The sequence below is a fragment of the Juglans regia genome, chromosome 3, assembly GCF_001411555.2.
Source record: "Juglans regia cultivar Chandler chromosome 3, Walnut 2.0, whole genome shotgun sequence".
Lineage (NCBI taxonomy): Eukaryota > Viridiplantae > Streptophyta > Magnoliopsida > Fagales > Juglandaceae > Juglans > Juglans regia.
Window position 1 is genome coordinate 1,137,570 of NC_049903.1, and position 12,676 is coordinate 1,150,245.

Sequence of the window (12,676 nt, forward strand, 5' to 3'; positions counted from 1 at the left end):
ATAATTAAAAAAGAGTAATGATATAGTCAAGGAATTCGTAAATGTCGTGCAATTATTTTGAAAAAAATTATGATTTATTATTAAAAAATTATTTTTTTTCATATAGATTCAGTATGTATTTACTTTTCTCGATCAAGATAATTGCACGATACTTACACAATCATGAACGTAACTACTATTTTTCATTGAAAAAATCACAGAGGAAAAAATGTGATATTGATCAATAGTACATTACCATAGACACGTCGCACTTCACATATAAAAATTTGCACATGAATTGCTTATGAATTGCACCCAAAATTCTAGATCTATATATATATATATATAGTAGATTCCGGCACCATAAAAAATCTAATTTTCTACGACATCATGATCATCATCTAAACCCAAACCGTACGTATTACAAGGAAGTCAGATTGCTTAACGTACAAGAGACGAATAAGGACGTAGACGGTAGATCAAACAAGGAAAATACAAACAAACATGATCATCAAAATTAACATTTGTGCTCCCTACGTACCTTGTTAATTTTCGGTAACTCTAGTAAATTAGTTGTTCAAGAGTGGGATGCAGGGCTGAAGACACAGCACGCCATCCCACCTGCGAAGGATGCACATTGTCCCAAAAGAACGTTGAGTTGGGATTCCCACAAACTGTATATTTCTTCGCTCCATCCTTATCTTCATCACCGCAGGAATACTCACGGCTTATACCAGTACAACATGGCTTCATTGGGTTCTCGAACTTTATGCTTCCTGCACAATCTGAAGATAAACTTCTTCTTGTTGCTCATGAAAAGAGATTAATTTATATTTTAACAATATTATTAATTTCCTGTCAAACAGACTCGACCCCGAACTTTATATTCTAACAATTACTCTGTCCCAATTAAGAAAACGAGCCCCACACATGGAAGGGATGGAGCTTGCTAAACAGCTTAATTAGAGCAAGGTCCGAGCTAGCTAACACATGCATCAGCTTTTTTATATATATATATATATATATATATATATATATATATATATATATATATATATGAGAGAGTAATTCTATATATAATCGTAAAATGGGTAAACATCGCGTAATCATTTTGAAAAAGAGTGCGGTTCATTATTAAAAATTATTTTTTTTATGTAAGTTTCATATTTTATTCACTTTTTTCAAAACGATTACACAATGATTGCACAATTCACAATTATAAATATATTTTCTATATATATATATAAGATAGAACCTACAAACTATTATAATCATGCCCGCAAACTAACATAAAAATATTGATTTTAAAAAGAAAAAATGAAGTTAATGTAAAATTAATCACCTAGGTTTCTTCCAGCTTTGTTCTTTAATATGGACATGAACGAGGCATAAAGATCGAGAACGGCGAAATCAGAACCCTTGGTTTCGTTGTTCAACTTTGCCACGGCTTGGTGCAACAAAAGGTTGTGGGAACGCACGAATAAGTTTTCAGTCTCATTGCATCGTTGGAAAGAGGATACAGCTGTGATCGCAGGGAGACATCCGACGGGCTCTAAAGTTGTCACGGCTACTTTTTTAACTCCCAAACCACGAATGCGCTTCAAATTAATCATAACTTGTTTTATCACTGTAGTAATGTATGATGGCAAACCCTACAATACAACATATATATAAATAGCTGCATTCAGGAGAAGGCCAAGGGTAAATGCGCTAGTATATTTGTAGCTAGTGATCTTAATCTATTATATGCCATGCAGTACTTTTTATATTTATGACCATAAAATCAAGCAAAAACAGATTCATGCATGATTTGATAATTATACTCTGATTTATAAGAGATTATTGACATACAATTTATCTAGCAAAAGATAGATAGAGATTAATGATATAATAGTGGATACACAACTCATATATAGGAATTTAATTAGTCATAAAATTAAAATGTCATGCTTATGATAGTTTTAGATCTTGTTTATTTTTATAAATGAGATGATACGAATTGAAATAAAATGTAAAAATTAAATAAAATATTGTTAGAATATATTTTTTAAATATTATTTTTGTTTTAGAATTTAAAAAAATTAAATTGATTATTTTATTTTGTGTGAAAATTTAAAAAATTAATTGTAATGATGAGATGATAATGATTATGATAACAAGTGGACCTAAAACTATTAAGTACTACTGACACGTGACAGGTTAAGATCATTACTAGATGACACGTGACAGGTGAAATAACTATTAAGTGATGATTATTTGACCACATAAAAATAAAATTCACTATTTGATAACTTAATTCAAATATTTTTTCGGTAATTTTAGCAGAACTCTTGATAATTAAGTACTAGTGTAACAGGCCGTCAACATGAATGTAATACGAAGAAAATATGAAAATAAAAATAACAATAGTAAATTAGTAATCATTGAAAATCGTGGAATTCAAAGGATCGAGGGCCAACATCTACAATAATATGTTGGCTATATCATCTGGCAAATGAAAGGGAATCCTATCCAAATCCAGGAAGGGATCCTATCCTATTAGTGAATAATTATTAATAATTAGATAGTTTTTAAATATAAATTTATAAAAACTTCATTCTATATAGATTTATAGGTACTAGTGATCAGGGGATTTCCTGCACCAAAGAGATGCGCCTAATTAATTAGCAACCTTCAAGGCCCATGCCGATGGAAGTTTTTAATGATCATTTACAATATAGACAAAACTCTACCTTAATTAGTGCTAATTTCTCAAAACTTTCTGATATGATAATATGTAAAGCTATTATATATATTTGTGTGTGTGTACTGGGGCTAGCTAGCTAGCTAGCTCTTTATAAATTACCTGAGAAGAGCCGTTGGTCTTGCTTTTGTAAGTAGTGTAGTCGTTACCGGCGACTGTGACAAGGGCCACAGAGGACCCTATATCATTAGCAGTAAACACATGGTCTCTGAGGAGCTGTTGGAAGAAATCGATCTGGGTCGTCATGTTTGGACCCGAGAACAAGGTATCAAATACTCCCGTTCCTCCATAAGCGAAATTCATTCCATTTTTCAAGTTTTTCACCACAAGATGCCTCCTTCGGTATGGAAATGGAGATTTTACCCCCATGAATTCAGCTGCATATATATATATATATATCACATGATCAATTAAACCCGATATTAGTGAGTCAGATCATATAGTCATCCTATTAATTAGGATATAATAATATTGATAAGGTTATTTACTTTCATAATGGCTAAAATATAAATATGCCGCCTCAACTCTTTTTCTTTATTCAAAATTATCTACCCTCAACTTTTGTTCAATTGCATTCCATTACGAATCCTTTTTTTTTTTTTTTTCTAATCGGAGGAATTTCATGGAAACAAAGATCTTAAAGGGAAGATTAGTTGAAAAGTACAAAATTATGCGTTTTTGTGGGGGCAGGAGTGTTAATCAAAGTTATCATGATATATAGAAGGAAGGAGACAAAGTATGACAGTACTTCCACTAGAAAAAAGAAGAGTCTACGTACAGAATTACCGTGGAGTGGAAAAGGAGTTTGCAAATATAAAAACTTAAAACTAGGATACTGTACCGAGTTTATGGAGTTTCACATCACGTGAGAAAGTAAGAATATTTGCAGCAAAGTGATAGGATACTGATCCGACAAGATGGAAAGAAAGAGAGGGATGGAAAAAAGTAGACCAAATAATGCAATATTTACAGGAAAAAGGGAGAACCAACGCAGATAGCTATCATAAAATAAGCGGAAAAGTGGCAAACTAACAGTGAAGAGGAACCCACCGTCGATAAAAAAAAAAAAAAAACAACACAAACTAAAGCAAGCAGCGCATTATTGGTACCAAAAAGCAAGATAAAGATGAAAAAAAAAAGCCCTTCACTAGAAAGAGAGAGGCACTCACCAACATAGTCGGTCAGTACACGGCCATCGGAAAAACGACCGGCTGGTTTACCGGGAAAGGTGATGCCATATGGATAATTCCAGGAGTTGGATTGAGAGTTTCTGTTGCCAGTGTCAGCATATGAATCCCCAAAGACAAAGAGCTTTGGGGGTCGGTGAAAATTAGCAGAGATGTGATGATGGTGCTTCCGGTGGTGGTGGTGGTGGTGATGAGCTGAACGACGTCCTTGCACCAGTTGTTGACCTGTAATATATAATTCGCACACATACATCATACATGAGCAGAGATTAGGGAGAGCTATGTAATTATTTTCAAGGCAAATACAGAGGAAGCAGAGTTAATTATGTATATATACTGTTGGAAACCTGAAAGAAGGAAGAAGATGAAGCAGTAGAGAACATAATAGAGGAGCGTTGGAGTATCCATCGTATGGAAGAAGTGCAAAGCAAGAAGTGTAAAGAGCCGCACAAGGCTGGCTATATTTGTGAGCAGAAATGCAAGGGAAGGAGGTCTTATATATATAGTGGGTGTGGACCGTGAATTAGCACGGGCTTATAATTAACTTGTCTAGTTCAATTCCGGCCACGCCGGTATTCCCCATGGCCCAGCGTTACCTCGTGTCCCTCTAAAGAGCTTGTGGGGCCCGGGGGTCAAAGCACAACCATCGTAGGATCCATGCACGCGGAGAATGATAAAGATCAAATACATGGAAATGCTTCCCTGTAATTAAGCGAGTCTGATGTTTTATTAAGGCCAGCTTAGCTAGGCATAATATATTAAGAAATCTTGTTAATTTGGTAATCATGAGACCGTCCATGCGCAACTACTTCTTGCTTGTTCTCTATCGATCGAGTGCTTTTAAGGATATACGGCCAGTTTAATGGAAACTATATATAGTAGTATACCGATACATAATTAAGCACTACTTGTTAATTCAGCAAACTAGATTTATTAGTTTCATTCCAGTTGAATAAAGATCATTAATGTTAAAAACAATCATTTTGAGAAATTAACTGATATCGTGCAGTTAAAATGTGCAAGTTTGTGTACCTTTTTTTTTTTAAAAAAAAATGGATAAATTTAAGACATGCATTGAAATTTTATCTTTTAACAATGAATTTTATTTTATTTTATTTTAAATGAGTGCGCAAAATTTGCTAACTTTATAACTATATCAACTTTAGAGGTTAAACATTGTTTTTATTTTTGTTGGTAGTTGTTGGAGAATATTAATTTATTGATTCATAAACGAAGCGTGCTACTTTTAGAATTCAATGTACTGTAAAATGCTATATGTGCAAGTGTAGCGGTGTGTACAGCAGATCAATTCCATATAGTTCGGGTCAATTTTGCATTTTTTTTAAACGCGCTTTGCCATCAAGGACAAGCTATGTATAGTACATACAATTCATTGGTAAATGATATATATATATATATATATAAACGATTTATCATTCTTTTTCTCATCATCTTATGATGTGATATTAGATGATAGATTCACAAATAAAATATAATAAATAATCTTCAATCATCTAATGTCACTTCATGAGATGATAAGAAGATGATGAGAATTGAAATGATGAATAGCATTACTCATTCGCAGGCATTTCAAAATGACATCTTCCTTAATTAAGCTAAGTCCAAAATGATATCTTTTTGCTGCTTGACTGGAAAATAAAATTAAGTTAATTAGCAATGTTATCTATAGACATTGAAACAGTTTTATTAGGCACTTTTATTTATTTATTTATTTATAAAAAGAAATGGCAGCTAAATTTTTAAGAATCCAGCAAAAGAGCGTGTGCATACAGTGACCAGTACGACCGACAATAACAATTTACTTGCATCAAGAGAAAGGCATCGTTACACATTTTGGGGCTGTGATAAACTTCATCAAGAACAGAAAGTTACTGAGAGAACTAAGAATTGAAATAAGGGGAGAGAGATGCAGCCTTATGCATAAAGGAATTCACTATCCATCGGTTCACAATTTCACCAACTTTTACGAGTTGAACACCTAAGACTTGGGCTTTCTTTCATTTCAAATAATGAAAAAAGCCACCAATGAATTTTCAGTTGAAACAAGCGGCACCCCAACCTTCATTTTCTGTATTTTAACATCTTTCTGGAATAGAAGCACATATTCCCGTGGCTTCATGGTTTCATCAACAATTTTCTGACATAATCAACAACTTCCTCCACATTGACAGTCCAAGCAACTGAAGCAGGGGAATAGCCTGACCATGGGTTGCTTGCGTTCCATCTATATCAAATTAAACAACTCAGTCTAAAAAAATCCAAAAAATTAAATTTTTCATGAAGGACCAATTCTACTTTGTTTGAAGTATGAACATACACTTTTAGTCCTTGATCCATTAGCGTATGCCCTACACAGATGCCCTGTGTCTCGACTCTTACAACCCCCTTCTTGTATGTAAAGAGATCAGGACGGACTAGTGCCACAAAACTGACGGGATCATGAAGGAAAATTCCTGAAAGAAAACGTACAGAATAAATCAACCATTTGACTAGAGCTAATAGAAGAATTATGTAGCATCAGCATACGATGAATCAAGAATGATTACCATAGACACCATCAGACCTCACATGCCAATCTCGGTAAAACTTGCACATATCACTTAGGAATTGAGCATGCTTTCCCTTCGATTGCCTCAATTCAAGTAGGTCAGCATCTGAAACCATAAGGCAGTGGCAACTGTTAGAAGGATATTACTTCACCAAGCACACAAAAGTAGCACAAGAGCAGCTGGTTTAGAAACTGAGGCAAACTAGCAGTTGAAGATACCCGTAAATTTGACTTGGGTTGTAATGTTTATTCCAACAACAACAATATTTGCCCCAGAGGTGAACACAACATCTGCTGCTTCTGGGTCCCCATAGATCTGCAAGTCAGGAAATAATGTTTTTATTTACAGCTGATCAAGGAGATAAACCTGAAAAGACTGACTAAACTATTTTCTTTTAATATATAAGTGGCAGGCTAAACTAATTTTCTTTGCATGAACAACTAGGATTCAACATTAAACTGATGAGAAAAATTCTAAGGCAGATATTTCTAATTGAAAGAAATTATATGGCACTAAATTGAATCAAACGCTTGTCATTTTAGAATTGCTTCAGTTGATTACTGATCAAAGGATATGGATTTGGAAGTAATGGGAAACTTGGATATATTTACCACTCCTCTCCCTTTTGGCCTTAGTCAATTGCTTCTACTGTTTCTTTATATGGTCAATTTCTTCTGCCAACAATTAGTGAAATAACTCCCACATGATTTAAAGGTGAAGATATCCAATTGAAACAAAAGCTTAAGATAATAATTTCAACGCAATAAGATCATAAAACTTTGAACCCGTGACAACTAATTATCCCCACTGGGCTTGGCATGATTCCTATTTGAAAGAGGAGATACAAGAAAGCTAGCACTTACATTCGCTTCAGCGGCAGGATTTACATTGCCCAATGCAAAGAAAGCTCCACCAAGTATAACCACTCTCTTTACCTTGCTCGCAAAGGAAGAGTCCCTCTTGATTGCCTGATCAAGATGGTTATATAACCATAATAGCCAGGTCATTAAAAAAAGTTCTCAATTATGAAGTTCCAAGGCAGATAAAATAGGGAGCAAAGATACTGCAACTTACCAAAGCTAAGTTTGTGAGAGGTCCAAGTGCAAGTATAGATACCTCACCAGGATATTCAGAGACCTTGTGAACCAAAAACTCAGAAGCACTCTGCTCAATTTTCTTTGCTTTTGGAGGAGGTAGAAATGTGTTCCCCAACCCATCAGAACCGTGCACAAAATCAGCAATACGTGGTCTTCCCCCCTTTTTTCCAGAATAAAGCATGATTAACATACAATAAAAATACTCCCCCCCCAAATAACAAAACCCAGTTACAGAAAGAAGGGGGGTTGCTATAAGTATATAACAGCAGTAAAGGTAACAACCATTCGCATGAAATAGATAAAGGCTATTTCGAAAGAGATTAAGCAAGCCAAATGGCCAAAGTAAATCTTAGTTACAATGTAGTATTGGTGAAGACAAAATGCAAGTTAAGATACATAAGAAAACAGATACCTTCAGAGGCTCAGGGCTGCCCTCTGCCACTGGAACACCTGGACACCCTGCTATCTCACACTATCCTTTTGCACATTAAAAACAGTAATTGATCAAAGACATAAACCGAAAACACTACACCCTTGAAACTGTATACAAATAAATAATCATGCCTGGGAAGATAAGAATCAACTAAAACAAATACCTACCAGAAGCAAAGCATTACGCGTGGCATCTTCTGTTTGCACATTGCCAAATATTGTTGTCAAGCCCAAGATCTCCAACTCCGGAGATTGAAATGCCATGAAGATCGCCATACTATCATCTATTGATTTATGAAAACCCATTCACATTGTTGGTACAGCTCTACGTCTACATTTTACCATATATCACAGGGAACAATTTTTTGCAAAAACAAAGAGAGCCAAAAATCCACTAGGAACAGTTGATTGGCGGAGGGAGAAATTAAAAGTCCATGATGAATAAATGAGAGATATTAGCTCTTGTTGGTTTACCGAAAGGAAAATTTCGAGGATGCAAAAACGGTTCAGTATAACATCTAAGTACTTGGGCTATGCCTATTTTTATTAATAGTTTACTTATAAAAAAAAAAAACATCTGAGTACTTATCAATCTTCCAATTATGCATATCTGTAGCTCAATATGTAGCACATACTAAAGCAAAACACAAAACTTTATGTTCATTTCATTTCCATTTCACAGATTGCTCATCCTCCCTCACCGTTTCCTCCAAACAAGAAAGAATAAGAAAAAAGAAATAGAGTTCAGGTATGCTAAAATTTAGAAAATCTATCATTTACAGATAAAAACTATTGAGATTCTTTACTCATACAAAACTATTGAGATTCTCGAAACAACATTAAATTGTCCACACTCAACCAACTGACAAGCTGTTTGGCTTCAATGAGATAAGTATGTCAATTCCTAGTAACTAAATCAACATATAGCATTTAATCACAATCTCGATTTCCTTTTTCTTCCTAAGTGAAAAAAACCTGTTCCTTTTCCCCCTCAAATGCTTTATTTTTTCCATGCAAATTATGCAATGCCTTCTCAGCGAGATATAAGAATTCAATAGTAGCTAATATACAGATTAAAAAAAGAAAAGAAAAGAAAGCGAACACTCAGCCAGAACAACCCAAAAGCAGAGATTAAGGAGACGTTAAGTCTCTGTTTGGATGCCGAGAAAGAGTTGTTAAAATATAGAACACCAGATGTTTGACCCTATGACTCTATGCTGTCGTTAATTAGGTGAAGATTTTTTATTTTTTTTAAATTTCTCCTACGTTTTTTTTGGATAATCAACCAAACAAAGGAACAGAGAAACTCACCGATGCCGGGATCAGTGTCGATAATGAGCTTCTCGCGCTTGGCGTAGGATCCCAAAACGGCATCGGTTTCACGGTCGACGCCCTCGCCGTTAGAGTTCCCGATCGCGCACGCCATAGTAATGGGCTTTTTAGTTTTTTCAATGGGAGAAAAGATGGGATTTCGTGGACAATGAAAGCAAAATCACAGTCGGATAAGAAAATGATACACACGAACGAACGAACGAATGTGCGTGCATATATACGCAAACGCAATACCTACAGAGGTATAAATAAAAGAAATCTGGGATGGGGGAGGAGGGTTGGTCCGGTCTGGTTTAGTCTGGTTGAAAGGGACGTGGAAGCGGCTGACGCTGGGGCTGGGCTGCCAAGCAAAAAGTCTTTTATCTTTTATTCTTTCTTTCTGTTGTTGTTGTCGTTGTTTTTATTTTTTATTTTTAATTAGTTCTGAAATTTATGCTGGTTGGCCTAGGTATAGGTGATTACTCTTTGTGGTTCTTCGACCAATGAGAGATCGACGTGTGACATATTCCAAGAAGATCTGTGTATCATGTTTATTTACGCCCTCGTGACACTCGAGTCATACTTTTTAAAACCAAAGAATATAAATAAAATAAAGAATCTCGAGTCTCGTCTTTGGGATTACCTGTGGATCGCAATAAAATGGGAGATATCTTCAATATTAACATCCCAGCAAGGCAAATTCTTAAATATATATATATATAGCATTATATTAATTTCTAGTTAATATGGGTGAAAGTTACGAGTAATCAATTTATGACCAAATAAAAAAATAATAATAATAATTCATGCAAGGAAGGAACTCCCTCTAAGCATTCTCGCTTTACTCGATTTAATTTAATTTCCGGACTTTCCTATTGATTTATCAGCATATTTTCACGTGAGATATCACGAAAAACAAAAATGGGTGCATTTAGCTGCACAAAGACCAATGATTGAAATATTATTAAACTTTTCCGCAAAAAAAATAAATAAATATTATTAAATTTATTTGAAAAAATCCAAAAATAAATCATGTTTAGATTGAAAAGTAATCTCAACTTATTTCATCATTATAATTTTTTTAAATTTTTACACAAAAAATAATAAACAAGTCAATTTTTTCAAATTCTAATATAATAATAATATTAAAATATAATATTTTAATAATATTTTATTCAACTTTTAAGTTAAATCTCAACTCACTGTCCAAACGGGACCTAAATCTCGCAGAGCCACATGCTCACAAAATTATTATTTTTATCTTTTCTAAGCACATTTTCAACGCTCTTACTTGTACCATAATAATAAACTAAGTCAGGGTTGGATTAGATTCCAAAATTTATGCGGCAGACAAAATTGATTTTAATAAAAATACGAATGTACACGCTTCTCTTGAAACATGTGTTCGGTGGAGTTACGTTTCATGAATCTGTTAAAAAAGGTACAAGATAAACAATCTTTCAGACTGTAAAAATGGTGCATCCAGAATCGCAGACCCCAATAGAAAAGTGAGGGCAGGGCAGCGCACCTCACCTTGGTGATAAACCTGGTTTTCCTTTTACAGGCATTCTTTAGCCATTCTTTAGCCAAGAATGAGGAAGATAATGCTCTTCACCAGTACGCACTGGGCTTTATTTAATAAACTAATCTGCATTTTAAAAGTTGGGGAGCACATTAGAAAAGGCATGAAATCTCTCATCGAGTGCACATGGTATTTGTCCAAACCACATGACCCAACACCATTTCAATTCATTGATCACATACATGTGCAAAACACATGAATTCTTCCGAAAATCTTAAACTATTCCCGCTTTTCCATAATTGAGCAGCTTCATACGGTGGAGAAGAGAAGATATGGGTTGATGATACGCAATGCTCAGCACAAATGACTATATCAAGGTGAACCTACATAAATCAAGTTCAAGAGAACAGTTATTTATGGCTCAGCTATTGTCAATGTTAGACGCAAAGCACAAGACGTCAAATGGAGCTTGCACCAAAAACACTTTGCTATGATTGCCGTTCACTTTTTAAAAGAAAAAGGCTCATCCACCCAGACAATCATAATGGCAATAATGTAAGTGAGTAATTCATTCTGAGAACAAAGAAGAATACAATAATAATGTATAGGTATAGATATAGTCATAAATCTATTTGGGTGCTTGTGTGTTTTTACACAACCCAGTAGACAGACAGAATCATACACGTCATTTCAACAACCAAGTCACATGCTCTTATCAAATTCAACAACCAGCTAACTTGATTTCTGATATTATGGAGACATAAAACAGGGAAGAGTCGCTGATACCATATTCATACAACTTAATGCATCATGTTTCTTCCATCTTTTGCAGTTAACAATGAGATTTCTTGAACCGCACTTCTGACTCAGATGATAACTACTCAATTGGTCTATTATATTATGGAGCATAACATATTAGAAACTTCATACTTTAACATGACACCATTAAAAGATAATTTTTTTAACTTCTTAATTTGTTCCCCTGTTTTTCTATGTTACCCCAAAATTATGATTTACTCCTATGCAAAAACTGTAGACTCGTATGAATTTGTGGCTTTCCTATGATTGTTCGTAAAGACCCTCATCTAACAACATAGCATAACAGCTCAAGACTCAAGAGATGGGTCTCTCTTGTAAAGTTCAATGGTCAAATCAAATTTTGCAACTGCTTCAACAAGACGGTGGCCCAAAAGAATTGGGTCATGAGATAACGCAAGTGATTTGGGTGAGAAGGACTTGTGTACGGCTATGTGTTAATATATCCAATCCGCCCCCCACCCCCCAATCTATTCTCAAGAGTCAACATTACAAGAAAAGTCAATGATGAAAGGTCTAGGAAAAAAAACAGAAAGACAAGTTTGTTTTTGGCACTCATCCTCGATATGTGGAGGTTTTTTTTTTTTTTTTTTTTTTATTGATATCCCTCACTTTTTGGCGGAGTAAAACCGTAGTAACAAAATACTATGCCTGCAAATTATGTTGAGTTAAACTAGATAATTTATTGTTTTTGTCTCACCAAAAACATGAAAAAACAATGTTGCCATATGGTTCTATTTCACAAAATCAAAGTTGGACGGGTTTACTCATACCAATCAACTGACTAGACTCTAGAGGAGTAAGGCTTCGTTTGGAACCAAAAATCCTCTCAACTCATCTCAACTCATCATTACAATTTTTTCAAATCCCAATACAAAATATAATAAACAATTCAACTTTTTCAAATCCCAAAATAATAATAATAATAATAAATAATATTCTAACAATATTTTATTATCTCAACTCAACTCAACTCAACTCACTTCAACATCCAAACGCAACCTAGATGAGATGAGAAT

At 34.5% G+C, this 12,676-nt stretch overlaps 2 protein-coding genes across 3 annotated transcripts; both read right to left on the bottom strand.

Annotated features, from left to right (window-relative positions):
- Positions 1–343: 343 nt before the first annotated feature.
- LOC108981114 (GDSL esterase/lipase At5g03610-like) lies at positions 344–4,411 on the bottom strand. 2 transcript variants are annotated; one of them, XM_018952196.2, is made up of 5 exons: positions 4,257–4,411; positions 3,892–4,134; positions 2,825–3,099; positions 1,322–1,631; positions 344–755 (listed from the first exon to the last, which is right to left on the bottom strand). In XM_018952196.2, the coding sequence occupies exons 1-5, from the start codon at positions 4,315–4,317 to the stop codon at positions 541–543; spliced, it is 1,104 nt and encodes a 367-aa protein (XP_018807741.1). In that variant the 5' UTR covers positions 4,318–4,411; the 3' UTR covers positions 344–540. The 2 variants fall into 2 exon arrangements, with proteins under 2 accessions (XP_018807741.1, XP_018807740.1); XM_018952195.2 differs by having other exon boundaries at positions 344–764; positions 4,257–4,401.
- A 1,280-nt stretch (positions 4,412–5,691) lies between these two features.
- Positions 5,692–9,688, bottom strand: LOC108981116 (uridine nucleosidase 1). The gene is made up of 9 exons (XM_018952200.2): positions 9,320–9,688; positions 8,177–8,292; positions 7,989–8,048; positions 7,554–7,736; positions 7,343–7,447; positions 6,698–6,794; positions 6,477–6,584; positions 6,248–6,383; positions 5,692–6,154 (listed from the first exon to the last, which is right to left on the bottom strand). Exons 1-9 carry the CDS (start codon positions 9,432–9,434, stop codon positions 6,046–6,048), a joined length of 1,029 nt encoding a protein of 342 aa, XP_018807745.1. The 5' UTR covers positions 9,435–9,688; the 3' UTR covers positions 5,692–6,045.
- Positions 9,689–12,676: the final 2,988 nt, after the last annotated feature.